The 17,992-nt window shown below is 47.7% G+C and overlaps 1 protein-coding gene across 3 annotated transcripts in view; it reads right to left on the reverse strand.

Annotated features, from left to right (window-relative positions):
- Positions 1-1,486: 1,486 nt before the first annotated feature.
- NFE2L1 (NFE2 like bZIP transcription factor 1) overlaps positions 1,487-17,992 on the reverse strand; it is a 235,132-nt gene continuing 218,626 nt past the window's right edge. For all 3 annotated transcript variants that reach the window (XM_069634629.1, XM_069634631.1, XM_069634630.1), the window contains exon 6: positions 1,487-4,705. In XM_069634629.1, coding sequence (XP_069490730.1) covers positions 3,371-4,705 — 1,335 coding nt within the window. In that variant the 3' untranslated portion in view covers positions 1,487-3,370. The remainder of the gene's footprint in view (positions 4,706-17,992) is intronic.

Raw genomic sequence — 17,992 nt, forward strand, 5'->3', positions numbered from 1 at the left:
AAACATAACTGACAAGCCTATGCTACAAAGAATAAGACGAAAGTGCAGAATGCTGTTGGCCCAAGGTGCCGTCATTAACAGAAAATATGGTAAATTCAGCTTAAAGCCGGTCATGGAATTCTGTCGAGCTAAAGTGATTCCATCACTTATCTTTGGAGCGGAAACCATGCTGGGCTGCACATATAAAATATGGTCCTGGTGTGAGAACACTTTTTTGGTCAGCGATTCTACGACTACCGATGGGGACACCGATTGCGTATCTCAGATACGAACTTGGCATGCTTTCGATAAATGCAAGAATTCAGTGGAACACCTTGACCCTATATCGGAAGATCATGGGCGCTGATGACTTACTGCAGTTCCGAAGACTACAACCCGGAAGTCGTAATCGAAAAAAAATGATTTTTGAACAATGGAAAGAGTCCTGTGCAAAAACACTAAATTTCTTGGCATCAGATACAGATATGTTAATTCAGAATCCGGATAAAGTTAAACGGAAACTATGGGATCAGGATTGGTTCGAAACATCTGAACAAAGATCCCATAGATGTATGAAACTTACTCCCTCAAAAGCCTGAGAATGTCAAATTACCAAATTACTTAATGCGATTTCCTTCTAAGAGTAAGAGAAGAACTCTTATGATGTTTCGCTTAAATCTTTACCGTACCAAAGAGAAGTTGAATATTTGGCACAAAACTCCAATCGATGATGGTCAATGTCATTTTTGTGAAACTTCCAATGAATCATTAAAACACGTGGTCTTACATTGTATACAATTGAAGGACTTGAGGTTAAGAATCTTTGGGAAAGTAATCGGAGTAAAGTCCTGCCAAAATACGGAAGACGTCTGGAGCCTACTGAATAAAGGAGGAAATAAACAAGAGATGTTTGCCTTAACATTCCTCTTTGAGGAAATTGAAAAACTTGAGTAGCTCTGAAGAACGACATCTAAAATAAGAAAGACTCAAAGAGGCCTTTTTCCTTCTTTCTTTTTTCTACTATTTTCTTCTTCTCTTTCCGTTTTTTGTTTTCTGTGGATTAATTTTTAAAGTTTGTAATGAAGTAAATGAAAATAAAAAAATAATAAGAGACAATTCAAAATCTTTGGAGAAATATTCAATAAAAAGGAGATAAAACTTTGTACTCTATAACCTATTTCATATGGTAAAGGCCCACAAGACCGCATCTTGGAATGGAGCTGCGGGCCGACCTGTCATATCAGCTAACGCAGCGACGGTTTGAATAAGGTTGAAAAAGATTTTGGAAATATTTCTGTAAGGATTGGACCAATGAGTCAAAGCTTCCATTCAAGGCATGTGAATCTCTGAATGAGCCAATGGTGTAGACCAAATTAGTCGCAGCACATTGGCCAGTTGTCCCCACACACTCCCCAAAAAATGATGCATAAATATAGGGACCAATTCTAACATGCCTATCCTCCACATCAGTCTTTCAAGCATTATCACAATAAAGGGACACAATGACTTTATTTTTAGCACAGTCTTTATTTTTCTTCAGACAAAACAAAAAAATTACACATTTTGTGCCATTTTCATGTTGATGACACAGTCTGTAAAATCTCTAAAAATAATTCAAGCACAAAAAAAAGCACACCTCAGTAGTACTGTGTTCTAATAAGATCTTTTAATGTGCAGAAGAAAAAGCAGGGCTCCACTCTCATCAGAGGGTTTGCTACCCCACTCTGCAGGTGGGATCTACTCCTAGAGATTCGAAAGTGGGATTTGTGCTCTCGGGCCATGCCTCCATAGATCACACATGGGCCATCTAGAGTTGCAATGGCTTTTTTACATTAAAGTCACCCCTTGACATGGCTGGGTTAATGCCAGCTCACTCCTCTTTTTTTTAAAAAAAAAATACCTGTGGGGTGAAAAGTCAAGACAGCAGCACATTTATGGGGATACATTTGTAAAGCCATTCCCACATGCACTGATCTCTGCCCAAGAATCTTTGGCATGTTTCAAACCACCCAAATTGCGCTTCGTCACCTGTGTGCCACCTCCTGAATGAAAATACCCTCCACAAGTGATTGCATAACATGCACAGGGTGTATGCCTGGACATTGCTTGATCTAAAGAAGCGTAGCCAATGCTGACGAATTGGAAACCCAACAAGCAACTGAGAAAAACACACAGGGTAGAACTACTGGGAAAATTCAACCAGTTCAGTTGTGTTTCTGCACCAGATGGTTCATAGAAGGAAAGTAGCCAATTACCATTAGAGATAGCACATTTATAGACTGATGACAGTTTTACTTTTCAAATGTTTCAAGTAAGAATCAAACAACTTTTCTCTCTTGAGATGTCACATGTAGTGCTGAAATTCCTCTGCCAAACCACAAGTGACAACTGTGGACAATGAGTTCTCGCAAAGGTGGCATTGTAGTCAGATGAAAGGATTGCAAAACAGGGACTGCACTTGCAGTAGTGCCTGCAGTACCTGGGTCTTTGGCCCATAGAGGAAGAAGCTGTAGACGCTGCGCTTCAGGAGCTGTAGACTCTACACTTCAGCTTCACCACAAGGTTTCTCAGCCCATTAAGAAGGGGATAAATACAGTGTGGACATACAGTGGCATTGCAACATGTCATGACGATAAGACTATAAACTGATGCCGGTTATTAGGTTTCCAGGAGGGATGCAGATAGATCAGTCAGGTAAACTTACAAACCGTGAGCAGCTCTGGTCAGTTACAATAATATCCCCTACGATATGATGTAAAATCGAACAACAATGCTTGAAGTCAGAAAGTAGTCATATCACTACTGAACTAGGAGGCACCAATTCAATACCTTCTCCTGCACATCATGCAGCAGTTCACACCTGAATACACCCTTTCAGACCTCAGCATACCGCGCTCTTCAACTTCAGTGGAGTACCTGAGCGTTTGATGGAAAATGCAACTATTAGTCTCATTGCTAGTTTGAAACCAGCTCCTGCTCTTAGATAGGCTCTCTCACACAAAATAACTTTAGGAATAACAGCTTTCGCTCAACCACCCCCCCCAACCCCCCCATGAGTTTGAATTCTTCCATTGAGGATGGCTAGTCTGCTTCCAACAGCACAGTGTATTTTGATCAACCTCAACCATCAGCAGGCTCCCTACACCACCCATTTACCCATGTAGGGACAATACGCCAGGATATGGAGAAATACGATTCCCACGCCAACTTAGTAGAGGGAATGCCATATGAAAAGGCCAGAAGAATGACAAGTGACCTTCATGTGTGGTCATTTCCCTGTACACTGGTCGGCAGTCCCATTGAGAAGTTAAGGGATAAGGAGGATTAAAAATCCCTCTACTGTGCAGCCCATATCCACAGTAATAAATTATAGATCTGCCTCATCAACACGTCACTTCCTCCTGTCCTTCTGTTTCCTCTCTTGTCGCCTGGCCTGCTGGTCTGCAACAGTGCGTGGCATCAGAACCACACTCCCATCATTGGCATATTGTAGAGCATAGTGATGGGGGGAGTAGGGCTGACCGTTCTCATTTCGCAAGTGATCAAACACTTCTTGGTAAAGACTCTGCACCTTCTGCTTCATTTGCCGAATGGACCGGAGGAACTCCACCTTCTCTCGGAGCAATCTGGACTTGTCCCTTCGCAGATCATCCACGTCATGCTCAAGATTCAGAATGGTATCTAGCTTCCTCTTTCGGCAGTTCTGAGCAGCCATCTTGTTTTTGCCCCTCCTTCTAATGTCACGGATTAGGCTAAGTTGCGCCTCGCTGAGCTGATACTTGGACAACATTTCATTAAACTCCTCCACAGGCAAGTTAATGATCTTCTCGTTCGTGAAGGGGATCTTCATTGCTCTCGCTCTCTGTTCATCGCGACCCATCTGCTTGTCAAGGAAGTCTTCCTGAGTTTCCTCCTTGATGCTTTTACGCATTGCTGGTGACATCTGGGATTCATCACTGTCCACAACTTCAGGCACCATGTTGTAAGTGTGATTGTGGCCAACCTGTTCTAGATGAGGCAAGTACTGAAACTGCGAGGGATCCAAGTAACTCATTCTACAAAACTTGCTGTATTCTGGTTGGTATCCAGTAGCCCCTTCAGAACCCTCAAAGTCAATGATTTCAGAGTCTGAGCTGTAACCGACTGCTCCCTCTTCAGAGAAGGGTGAGGAAGCAGTGGAGGAGGATGAAGAGGAGGCCGTTGAAGAAGAGGATTCAGAGCTGCTAGGAGAAGGAGGACTGTGACTAGAGTCCAATGAAAGTCCAGAGTCCGAATCGAATTCCTCTTGCAGCTGGGATGCCTGCACAGGGTTAAAGCCCTCTTCAATAGCCAGGTCCATCATGCTTATCTCTGCTAGCATAGCTTCATTAAGTAGCCCCCCTAAAGGATCGGGCAGCTGAGGACCAGAAGTATCATTGATGGTGTTGTTCAGCTGAGGCTGCAAGAAGGTGCCTGTAAAGTTAGTTGATCCAAAGGTCGAGTTCAGGTGGGTGGAGTTGTCAGAAGCTAATTGGAGCAAGGCTGGGGTGGAGGTTGATGGAGGGCCTTCGGTCACTGGACTGAAAAGTGGTGAAAGGTCCAGAGAACAGCTTGGTAACAAAGCCTGATGTAAGCTAACATTCTGGTGAATTGGCGTGGATGGAGCCAAGCTGTAGGTCATGTTCAGCAGATCACCACTTGTGCTGTTGAATAGAGCATCGTCTGTCCTATTATTCACATCCAGTGCCTAAAAAAAAAACAAAAGAGAATATGTAATTTTTGTACAAGGACCCAGAAAAGTAAGATATTTAGCCAGGTATCTGCTTTCCTTTTGAGGTGTTCTGAAATGAAAGAAGGCTACTTACCTGTAAGTAGTGTTCTCCAGCATTATCTTTCCTATATGTACATACTAGACGATTCTCCAATCCATTTTTGAATCCTTGGTGCATTATAATATATCTCAATGGACTAAAGAGTAAAATAGGAGTCTGAAAGGCTGCGGACTGCTTTATGACTGCACAATAAAATCTCATTCCAAAGAAGTGCATCCAACTAGAACGAAATGCATCTTAAACAAAAATCACACTGTGGGTGCCCTAAAGCCAGCCAGTTAAGGACTGTTGGATACGGTAAGCGTCACAACTATGCGTACCCTAAGTGCAGATGGGAATTGGAGTTAAAACTCCAGTCGGTAAAAGAGCATACAGTACACCAACATGGATGCAAAGTACTACAAAAGGATTACAAGTTGAAAATAAGAAATTCTAAATTTACAAATAGTAATTCCCGTCTAATTTACAAATAAGAAAGGACTAACAAATAAAATAGGAGCCTGAATGGCTGCGTACAGCATAACTGCACAATAAAATCTAATTCAAACTGAGTGCATAAAATTCCAACTAAAGGCATCTAAAACAAATCGGCGGAGGAGTAGAGTGGCCGGCAGAGGAGGAGAGTGGCCGGCAAGGGGGGGGGGGGGGGGGGGAGAGTGGCCGGCAGGGGAAGAGGAGGAGAGTGGCCGGCAGGGGAAGAGGAGGAGAGTGGCCGGCAGGGGAAGAGGAGGAGAGTGGCCGGCAGGGGAAGAGAGCGGCCAGCAGGGGAAGAGGAGGAGGAGAGTGGCCGGCAGAGGAGGAGGAGAGTGGCCGGCAGAGGAGGAGGAGAGTGGCCGGCAGAGGAGGAGGAGGAGAGTGGCCAGCAGAGGAGGAGGAGAGTGGCCAGCAGAGGAGGAGGAGGAGGAGGAGGAGGAGGAGGAGCGTGGCCAGCAGAGGAGGAGGAGGAGGAGAGTGGCCAGCAGAGGAGGAGGAGGAGTGGCCGGCAAAAGAGGAGGGAGGAGGAGGAGGAAGAGGAGTGGCTGGCAGAGGAGGAGGAGTAGGAGTGGCCAGCAGAGGGGGAGGGGCCAGTGGAGGATGAGGGGCCGGCAGAGGAGGAGGAGCGGGGGCCGGCAGAGGAGGAGGAGGGGGGCCGGAAGAGTAGGAGGAGGAGGGGGGGCCGGAAGAGTAGGAGGAGGAGGGGGGGCCGGAAGAGTAGGAGGAGGAGGGGGGGCCGGAAGAGTAGGAGGAGGAGGGGGGGCCGGAAGAGTAGGAGGAGGAGGAGGGGCCGGAAGAGGAGGAGGAGGGGCCAGCAGAGGAGGAGGAGGAGTGGCCAGCAGAGGAGGAGGAGCGTGGCCAGCAGAGGAGGAGGAGCGTGGCCAGCAGAGGAGGAGGAGCGTGGCCAGCAGAGGAGGAGGAGAGAGGCCAGCGGAGGAGGAGGAGATAGGCCAGCGGAGGAGGAGAGAGGCCAGCAGAGGAGGAGAGTGGCCAGCAGAGGAGGAGGAGTGGCCAGCAGAGGAGGAGGAGTGGACAGCAGAGGAGGAGGAGTGGCCAGCAGAGGAGGAGGAGTGGCCAGCAGAGGAGGAGGAGTGGCCAGCAGAGGAGGAGGAGTGGCCAGCAGAGGAGGAGGAGGAGGAGTGGCCAGCAGAGGAGGAGGAGGAGGAGTGGCCAGCAGAGGAGGAGGAGTGGCCAGCGGAGGAGAAGGAGTGGCCAGCAGAGGAGGAGGAGAGTGGCCAGCAGAGGAGGAGGAGGAGAGTGGCCAGCAGAGGAGGAGGAGGAGAGTGGCCAGCAGAGGAGGAGGAGGAGGGGAGTGGCCAGCAGAGGAGGAGGGGAGTGGCCAGCAGAGGCGGAGGAGGAGTGGCCGGCAAAAGTGGAGGGAGGAGGAGGAGGAAGAAGAGTGGCTGGCAGAGGAAGGGGAGTGGCCAGCAGAGGGGGAGGGGCCAGTGGAGGATGAGGAGCCTGCAGAGGAGAAGGGGCGGCCAGCGGAGAAGGAGGAGGGGCCGGCGGAGGAGGGGCCGGCGGAGGAGGGGCCGGAAGAGGAGGAGGAGGGGCCGGAAGAGGGGGGGGGGGGAAAAGGAGGGGCCGGAAGAGGGGGGAGGAGGAGGAGCCAAAAGAGGGGGAGGAGGAGTGGTCTGCAGAGAAGGAGGAAGAGGAGTGGCCGGCAGGGAAGGAGGAGGAAGAGGAGTGGCCGCTAGAGGAGGAGGAGTGGCCAGCAGAGGAGGACGACGAGGACAGTGGCCGGCAGAGGAGGAGGACAGTGAGCGGGAGGAGGAAGGGGCCGGCAGAGGAAGAGTGGCCAGGCGGAGGAAGAGTGGCCAGGCAGAGGAGGCGAGGGGAGCAGGAGAGTGGCTGGCAGAGGAGGAAAGTAGCCGGCGGAGGAGAGTGGCCATAGTGTCCTGCTATTATCCTGTCCTATATCTATGCCTGTGCTACCTTCTCCCATGTCTATGTTTGCCAGCGTTAGGACATGACACAGGGTTCATGTGACAGTAAGGGGCGGAGTGTCGGTACGAGTGAGGAGCTCGAAATAAAGAGATATTCCTCCAACTCCGTGTTGGTGTTGCGATTGCCATAGCTGCATCATTATTGAAGTTTATTGATGTGTACGAGTCCCATACACAACACTAGTGACGAGGTGTGCCTGTGTGTGAGCAGCGTCGTCTGACCACAGCAGCCTACCAATCTGGCCGTAATACGGTGCAGGAGAGCCTACTTAAAGGCGGTCGCCAGCCAGCACACTGATGGAAGAAAGGAACATGCCTCTGTGGAGTAGCCCCTTCGGACACGTTTAAGGACATTTAATTGCTCAGCCATCCATGTCATTGGATGAGCCTGTGCTGTAGTGCTGTGCCTGCCTGCCTGCCTGCCTGACCCTATTCTGCAGGAGGTGGTCAACAGCACACTGAAGCTGAATGCAAATCAGACCAGATTAGTCACCAGGCCCAGTGGTGTCAAGTGGCCTGCAGAACACACGTGCAAACAACTGTCAGGAAGGCCAGAAAACAGATCCGTGCTGTGAGTACACCCTGGAAGTAGTGATCATTCCAGCGTCACACCACCCAGTCAATATTTTCCCCTTGGTTTGTAGAGTGTATAGTGGTCACTAGTCTCCACAACTACAGTTCGTTCCAGCATTTGGCATTTCAGACACCAGCAGTCTTGCACCACGATGGAACAGATGGCTACAATTATTATTGTGCATTTTGCCTTGTGATTTCGGATTGCATCGGAGCTGCATGCGATTCTTGCCTACCTGTCCGTGTTGTTCTCCCTGCCTCTTGTCCCGCCCCTTCCCCCGATTGGCCAACTGTTTCCTTCCTGAACGGGGACCTAGTCCCTTGTTCGCCACCTACAGCACGACACTTTGGTCCCAGACGCCGCTGAGGTGATGCCCCCCACACCGCAGTCTTACATTGAAAATTGTGCATTTTGTCTTGTGATTTCAGACTGCATCGGCGCTGTGTGCGCTTCTTGCCTGCCCTTCTGTGTTGTTCTACCCGCCTCGTGTCCTGCCCCCTTCACCGATTGGTTCAAAGGATCCCATTAGTATCATAGTGCTAGGGCAACCCTCTGCCCGTTGCAGTCCAAGCAGCTAAGAGCCCCAACGCAAAGGGCGGCTCCTGCAGAGGTGGCTCCAGACTGTCTGCAGGTGTCAGCAGGGGAAGCTGCCACGCACTAACAATAACCCAGCCTAAACTGCCAACTACCCCCTCAATCACATACATAACCAAACCAACCACTGTGCACAACTACCTAATCGCTTCTGAACTACAAGCCCAAGGAATAAGACCAGCAGCGCTCCCACCTAGTTCCCTGGACACACTGGCAAACTCTGCCTATTTCCCAAAACAACAGCCAACCTGTTCCTTCTTAGAACACTAATCACCTAGGTGGTTGGCAAGGCATATTTCCACCCACAACCAGCAGAAGCAGCTTGAAAGAGTATCCAGAAGCGCAAAATGAAGAACAGATTACAGTCAACCAGCATCAACTGACAAGGTAGTGAGAACGACGGGTAGTAACTACTACCACCAACCTGGGAAAAGCCAACTAAACTTACACTCGAACATAATTGGGAACCCAAGTTGAACATAATGCACACAGACGCCAAGGTACCTGGTGTGTGGCCAACCCGGGGTTTTCTCCCACTTTCCAGGAATCTCAGGTCTAGGTGTTTTCTTTTATTAATGGCCTGCCTCTCTGTTAACTCTATGTAGCTTTGATTTACTGCCTACCATTCTGTGAGAACTAGGCCTTTTTCCCTAATATACAGGAAATTCAATTCTAGATTCTTCAAATCTAGTACCTGCCATTTTGCGACACATAGGCCTTGCTCCCACTATATACGCAACTCAGTTCTAGCCGCCTTATTAACTGCCTGCCTCACTGTCAACTATGTATCTTTGATTACTGCCTACCATTTTGTGATACCTGGGCCATTTTCCCACTATACATGAAAGTCAATTCTAGGTGTTTCTAATCTAGTGCCTGCTACTTTGCGACACCTGGACCTTCCCACCACTATCCAGGAAAGTCAGCTCTAGGCGTCCTCATTTAGTGCCTGCCATATTCTGATACCTAGGCCTTTTCAGCACTATCGTAGAAAGTCAACACTAGACGTCCTGATTTAGTGCCTGCCACTCTGTGATACCTGCTCCTCCCCCCACCCCCCAACCTAGGAAACCTCAAGCGGGGTGCTCCTCTCATTGATTGCCTACCATCCGTGTTACTTAAGATTCCCTTCCAATATCCATTACTGACGGCTTGACTCCCGGCCAAAACTAGGTGTCCACCTAACTTACTGAGCATGGCTTGTGAAACCTACTTCTCTCTCACACTATCAAAGATCCCAAAGTGTATCTTGCCACAGTAAACCACTCAACGAATCATAGACTTCCCACACATCTAGGAATCTCAACCCAGGTGGATATCACCACTGATCACCAATTTCAATCCTAGGCCTCTACTGTCAGTAAGATCACCTAGCCATCATCAAAGCTAGTAGCCATAAACTGATATTTACCCAAGTGATACAGGAACCCCTTGTCACCCCATCCTCAGAGCAATCCCCTCTTACGCTTAGTACCCAGTCTATACAGCTCACCCCAAATAGAATTACACCGGAAAAGCAACCTACTAATCGGACAGACACCATCAGGGTCCCCAGAGAACAAAACATGAAAGGATAAAACCGAACAATAGCCAAACGCAAGGCCAAGCAAGAGGGCTACTGCCGCTGTGAACTCAATCCCCACTCTAATCCAACTACCAAAGAGACAAAATGCCCAAAGAAGAACTGGACACTGCCAAGGAGCATCAGAACAAGGACCAATCTCAACTGACCCACACCTTCAACCGCCGCAAATAGAAGTCCTCACAACCACAGGCCGCACCCCAGCAAACCACACAACCAACAGCACCACAAGAGAACTATCATGGTACCTTACTTCATACCTCGCCACAAGCACAGGGCCACGAACCTCCAACGACACCAACATGCCCATACTAGCTAAGAACCATCTGGAGTCCCAAAATAAAAGGAGAGGATCTAAGAAAAAAAATGGCATGATACAACACCTTCACTCCATATATCACAAGAACACAAGTGCAATCCCAACAACTAAATCAAAACAAGAAAGACTAACCCGAAGAATACAGCAACCCAGCTATCAATCTAACAGACTTACTCAACGATGAAGCAACATCCATAGGACCCCAACCAATCGGGCACAACATCACAGAAACACTGCAACGGAACACCAAAATGTCGAAATGGGGATCATTAAACAAATCTAAGCGCACCAAAATTCACTGCAATCTAATCAACACTAGGTCTATGGCCAAGCATGCCATCGAAATCTACAACCTCTTATGCAACAGAGGTATCAACATCAGATTCATAACTGAAACATGGCTAGATGACAACAAAAAAATCACACTCCACAATTGCCTGAAAACTTCCAAGTGCGTCCAAGCAAACAGGAAAAACAAGAGATGGGGGACTGGCAATAGCCCACAAGGAACACCTGGAAATTAAACTGGAAGACCCTCTAAACATCGAAAAATCCTTCGCCTAACGAATCCCAAAACAAACCTCAAATTCATATTGGTATACAGACGACCTTTGTAGACGCCTTCACAGAAGCAATAACCAAACTAGCCATCGAGCAGGGTCACTTGATTATTCGCTGTGACCTCAACATCTGGTTCGACAAAGAAACCACAACCACACAAAAATCATTAGCCAAACATCTGGAAACAATGAAATTACATCAACTAGTCAAAGGAGCAACCCAGACGCCAGGACATACACTAGACTCAATCTTCACCAACAAAAATCTCATTACCAAGGCACCACCAATGCAGATCTTCTGGAGCGACCTAACCATCTCTTTCGTGATCACGCTGGCCTCACCAATAATCAAGCAACAGGACAATCTGCCAACTATGATGAAACGAAACTAGAGGATCATCACAAATTGCAACTTAACTGAACTACTGGAACTCAGCTACCACAAGCAACAACTATGGCAGAAGCTGACCCGGACAAAAAACAGAACTACTTCACAACTGGATCAAGACAACAATAGATGAGATCGTCAAATAAAAACCTTTTAACCTATCACACAAAAGAGCAACAGCAAAATGGTTTATCCCGCTACTCAGCACCATGAAAAGGAAAAAACGGAAAACAAACTAGAATGGAGGATTAAAAACAACCATGCTAAGAAATTCCAATTCCAACGACAAATCCGCTCATACAAAAAGGAAATCCAAATAGGCAAAAGGAAATACTTCGACAACAGAATCAACAAAGAACCAAAAAGAACTGTTATAAATCAAACTATTTTTTTTTTAAAAAAAACCTGGCTGCAACAACGCTCCAATGCCATTGAAGCGACTATGCCAACAACCTTGCAGACCAGTTCAAAAACAAAACCATCACCATCCAACAGACCATACAAAGCCAACCATGCGACCCCAGTATGCAACCCACTCACCCGTACAAGGACTGCCCAAACCAACTACAAAGCTTCCCCCAAATATCAGGGGAGACATTCGTCAAACTGGAAAACAAAAGCAACAAAACAGGCTCCCCCACGGATCCCTGCCCCAGGACATATACAAATCAACACTCAGACAAGGAACACCCATGGATTACTACAGAAACCTCTTCAACCACTCAAACTCAACAGGGAAAGTGCCACAATCCTTCAAATCAGCATACATCAAACCGCTCCTCAAGGACACAGCAGGAAACGTGGATGACCTCTCCAATTACAGAGCTATCGCCAAAATCCCGTACCCAGCGAAACTACTCCAACATCTATGAATTCTTGTGTTATTCTATAGAAGAACATCATCTATTGGACCAGGCACAAGTATATTTCATACCAATGAGAAAAACGGAAACAGCAGTTCTCTCAAATCTGGGATGACCTAAAGGCGAACGCAGATTCAGACAAATGCGCTGCTCTGATACTTCTAGATCTCTCTGCAGCATTTGACACAAGTCACCCACGACATCCTCATCAGGAGAGGGGAAGAAATTGGACTCACCAACCTAGCCTTACTATGAATTAAATCCTTCCTAGCGAACAGAAACCATATGGCTCAAACCTTTCAAATCCCAATTCAAGAGAACCCACAGACAGAGTATCAAAACGATCATCCTTCTCCCCATTATTATTCAACTTTATCCTGGCTCAACTAATCAAGATCATTAAAACACACGGCCTCACATGCTACAACTATGCTGAGAACACACAAACTGTCTACAAAATACAACACACACAAAAAGTAAACACTAGAGAGCTGCCTTCATGACATCTACAGCTGGCTGAACGCGAAGTGCCTCAAACTCAACCTGGGCAAAACAGAAATACTGATCATTCTGAGAAAACAATCACTACATCCTTTGGCCAACAGAACTTGGCACAGCACCAGCCCTGTCAACGATGGTAAAAAACCTGGGAGTCTTGATGGACAACAAACTAACTAGAGTCACAAGTAAACTCTCTAATCAAGAAATGCTTCTTCCTCCTACGAGCAGTAAAAAGGATCATACCATTCCTCTCATTCACCCCCAAAACGCTCACCATCATCGCTCTCATCATATCCAGAGTAGACTACGCCAACAGCCTATATCTAGGAATGCCAGAGTGACTTCTAAAAAACACTCCAGCGCACACAAAATGCAGCGGCCAGGCTCCTGCCCAAACAACCGCAAAGAGAACACATCACTCCAGCTCCCAAAACGCTACACTAGTTACAAATAAAACCGCGAATAAAGTTCAAATCAATGTGCATTATGCACAGAGTAATCCACGGTCAAGGAGCAGAGTTCCCAAGAGAAGATAAACATCTACCGGCCAACAAGACCACTCAGACATAGCAGCGACATGTTGGGAAACACAACCATACAACTAAAGAAAATTCGGAGTATCCTCCTTCTCACCTTGCACGAAAACCTGGAACGATCTTCCCAAAAACATACATAACACGAGAGATCACCTATTTAGAAAGCTACTCAAAACCTGGCTCTTCTCCCCATAACTATAAGGAACGCCTGTGGGGGCACATACACAGCGAAAACAATACTCAGAGGGAACAGATCCTCCCCATCTCCCTAGTCTAGCTCCTATAAACAGAGGGAGGGCGAAGAAAAATTTACGACATATCACTATACCAAAATGAAACATAGATAAGTTAAGATCACTCTAAGAATGAATATGGAGAGATCAGGAGGGAAGGGTAATTTCAACACAGGTTTTGTCCACAGAGCACATATAGACAGCTATGGATCACCAGCAGGGAAATGGGTAGGAAGGGAGCCAATGAATGTAAAATATACAGCACCAATACCAGAGCGGGGGACAATGCATGCCTCAACCTGGCACACAAACCTCCGAAACAGATCAGATGGAAACCTGACACCCCATCACACATAACTAGATGGATAAGGAACAAGTTACTTACCTGTAACTGTTGTTGTCCAGCATGGGTCTGGCATGGATTCACATGCTCATCAATATTCCCTGTCGTCACGCTGGGAATCCTCGGTAAAGAAATAAATCAATCAGTTTCAGTTTTGTTTCTGAACTGTCTTTCTACTAATAACCAATCACTGGTCTCTGGGTCATACTGTCCCCAGCCAATGACTGCCTTCTACCCAAGCCCCTTCTCTGGCAGCCATCTTCAGATTTGGTAGCATGTAAAGTGGCAGTAGGACAAAGTGAAGAGCTGCAGAGGGGCAAATCCATGCCAGACCCATGCTGAAGAACAACAGTTACAGGTAAGTAACTTGTTCCTTCTCCAGCATGGGGTCTGGTATGGATTCACATGCTCATGAATGACACTGCATTACTTACCGTAAAAGCATTTCTGATGGTTTTATCTGCTTAGATTCACATGCTGTGCATAGGTCCGACATCCAGTGGTCACTGCGGAGTATTGTATTTTGTTTTTCGTAGTCGAAAAGGGGACATCGACAAGGCGTGTCTGTAACACTATCCCTATAGTGACGTGCGTTGTACCCACAATCCCTCACGCGTCGAGGTCCCTCCGTTTGTATTTTTTCTGCCCTGAGGGAGCCTTCTATACGTGAGTGAGTACAGAAAAGAGAGAGAGATGTAGAAAGGTGTCTATGTTCCTTCCATCCGAGCGGGGAGGAAGGGTGGGCACATGTGAATCTAAGCAGATACAACCATCAGAAATGCTTTTACGGTAAGTAATCCATTGTCTTCTGATGTTTGTTAATCTGCTTAGAATCACATGCTGTGCATAGACTAGCGAGCAGTACCCAGAGTTGGCGGTGGGTTATGAGAAGGAACAGTAGAGAAAAGATGTCTTAATACTGCCTGTCCCACCTGGGAGTCAGATCTAGAGTGTGCATCTAGACAGTAGTGTTTTGTAAAGGTGTGCACAGAACTCCAGGTAGCCGCTTTGCAGATGGACTCAAGGGGAAAATTTGCAATGAACGCTATGGAAGCCCCAGTGCCTCGAGTAGAATGTGCTCTTGGCTTGAAGGGTAGTTCTCTTAGCAAGAGTGTAACAGAGAGTGATGCATTGAACAATCCATCTAGATATAGTGGACTTTGAGACTGCATCTCCTTCTCTTCCTGCTGCCACCGAGACAAAGAACTGATTAGTCTTTCTCAGTGGCCTGGTTCTTTCCATGTAGAACATGACAGCTCTGCGTACGTCTAGTGTATGCAGACTTTTTTCTCCCAAGCTGGAAGGGTTTTGAAAGAACGTTGGTAGTTCTATTGACTGGTTTACATGGAATTTCGAGATGAATTTTGGTGCAAACCTTGGGTGTGTGCGTAGAACCACCTTGTCCTTGTGAACTGTTACGAAGGGGTCTAGAACAGAAAGAACCTGTAGTTCACTTACTCTCCTAATGGAGGTGATAGCTATTAGGAAAGCAGTCTTAAGAGTGAGGCCTTTAAGAGTTGCCTTGTGCATGGGTTCAAAAGGCGAGCCCATGAGTCCAGAAAGTACCACATTTAAGTCCCATCCGGGAGCTGGGTTAGCTATCGGAAGGGTGTATTCTCTTTACCCCCTCCATGAAGGCCTTGATAACTGGTATCTTCCACCACGACACTAAGTTGGGAAGTGGTGTATGCAGAAAGTGCCGCCAGGTGGACTTTAATGGAATTGAACACTAGACCTGAATCCAGTAAATGGTTCAAGTACAGAACAATGTGTGTGGGAGAGCAGTCAACCGGGTTGATGCTCTTACCTCTACACCAGATGGCAAATCTTTTCCACTTGCTAGAATAGCAGTGGCGAGTATTAGGTTTTCTGGCTTCCCTGAGGATGTCCATACATCTCTGCGGGAGTTGTAGATGTCCAAATTCTATGATCTCAGGAGCCAGGCTGCTAAGTTCATGGTCTGAGGGCATGGATGCAGTGTCCTGCCCTTGTCCTGTGACAGCATGTTGTACGGGCAGGGAAGTTTCACTGGGGGAGATGGGGACATCTCCATCAAGTGAGCAAACCATGGCTGCCGGGCCCACATTGGGGCCACTAGTATGATGGTAACTTGCTCCTGGTGCATCTTGGCACCACTTTGTTGAGAAGGGCAGTCGGGGGAAGGCATAAACAAATTTCCTTGACCATTGAATCGACAGACCGTTCCCCTTGGACTGGTTCTGGGGGTACCTGGAGGCGTAACTTTGGCATTGTGAGTTCTCCAGAGTTGCGAACAGGTCTATTTCGGGGAATCCCCATTGCGTGAAGACGTCTAAGACGATGTCTTCGTGCAATCGCCATTCGTACTCTTCGGGCAGGGGGAAGTCTCTGCTGAGTTCGTCTGCTAGCAGATCGAGTTCCCCTGGTACGTGTTGTGACAGTAGGAACATGTTGTGTTTGAGAGCCCACTTCCATATATTCTGGGACAGCTTGGACAGTCCTGGAGAGTGGGTGCCCACCTGCTTGTTGATGTAGTACATGGCTGTGGTGCTGTCTGTAAGGACCATCACTGTCTTCCCTTGTAGGTGTTCCTGGAAGGCTTTTAGTGCTTTGAACACCGCCAGTAGGTTTATGTGCTTGGATGCTACGTTCGGAGTCCACACTCCGTGAGCAGTCTGATGGGATAGGTGAGCCCCCCATCCTGTGAGGGATGCGTCCGTGGTTAGAGTGGCCTCCACCGTGGGTGTGGCAAAGGGTTTCCCTATTATCAGGTTTTCCTTTGTCCACCACCTTAGCGAGAGAACCAAGGCTTGCGAGACCACCACTAGATCGTCCCATTGTCTGCTGGCCTGACACCACTGGCTGTTGAGCCACTCTTGCATTGGGTGCATGCGCAGGCGCGCGTGAGGTACCAAATAAATACACGACGCCATCATTCCTAGCAATCGCATCGCTTTGCGCACCGTCACCTCTCGACCTGCCACATATTGTGGGATCTGAAACAGCATGTTTTGGACCCTCTCGTTGGAGGGGAAGACGAGGCCGTCCTTTGTTCGAATTAGAGCCCCTAGGAATTGTTTGACTTGGCTGGGGTCTAAACTGGACTTCTTCTCGTTGATGGAGAAGCCCAGTTGGAACAAAAGGTCTACAGTCTTTTGGGTGTTTGAGAAGCAGGTCTCGTAAGAATCCCCTGTTATGAGCCAGTCGTCGAGGTAAGGGTATACTGGGATGGATAACCTGCGCAGGTGGGCTTCTGCCACTGCCAGTACTTTCGTGAATACCCTTGGTGCAGATGCTATGCCGAAGGGTAGCACTCTGAACTGGTAGTGTTTGCCCTCTATCATAAACCTGAGGTATTTTCTGTGCGCTGGCAACATTAAAATATGAAAGTATGCATCTTTCATGTCCAGTGTTGTCATGTAATCTCCCTGTGATAGCAGTGGGATCACTTCCTGTAAGGTCACCATACGAAACTTTTGGGGTTTGACAAACTGGTTCGCTGGGCGCAGATCTAATACAGGGCGCATGGTTAGATCCTTTTTGGGTACAAGGAAGTACACTGAATAAATACTTTCCATTACCTGAGATAGAGGCACGACCTCTATGGCTCCTTTTTCCAGCAGTTGGTCCACTTCTTGGAGAAGGATGGCGAGGTGTTCTGGTGTCATGCGGCGTCCCCTCGGGGGTCTGTATGTTGGGGAACTGTTGAACTCTATACAGTAGCCGCGGGCTACGGTGGAAAGTACCCAGCGGTCTGATGTTATTCCCTCCCATGCTGGAAGAAAGGATGATAACCGGCCCCCGACCGGCGTTGCATGGGAGGGGACGCGAATCTTCGCGTCACTTGGTGGTGTTGTTGGCTTGGGAGCCTCTGGGGGTGGAACCCCGGCCTCTTCCCTTGCCACGGCGTTGACCCCTCTGATTGTACTGGCCGCTATTACCCTTGTAGTTGCTGGCAGAATACTGTTGTTGTTGGTTTTGTTGCTGGCGTTGTCCACGAAAAAAGCGCTCATTACCAAATCCCCGCCTGTTAGGGGGTTTTGAAATTTGGTCTAAGGTCCTAATTGTATCAAATTCTTTCTTCGCGTTCTCCAGCGCGTCATCCACTGCTCTCCCAAAGAGGTTGGACTCTGCTATGGGTTTATTAATAAGGGACACTTGTGTGTCCGCCTTAAATCCGGAATTGCGAAGCCAGATGTGACGCTTCAGTAAAATTCCTTGTACCAAAGTGCGGCCAGCCGTCTCTGCTGCATCGAGGGTATTCTTGACGATGCTTTGATTGACCAGAGAGCCCTCGTTAACTGTAGCCA

Source organism: Ambystoma mexicanum, chromosome 13 (assembly GCF_040938575.1).
Source record: "Ambystoma mexicanum isolate Mex_15411 chromosome 13, UKY_AmexF1_1, whole genome shotgun sequence".
NCBI classification, from domain to species: Eukaryota; Metazoa; Chordata; class Amphibia; order Caudata; family Ambystomatidae; genus Ambystoma; species Ambystoma mexicanum.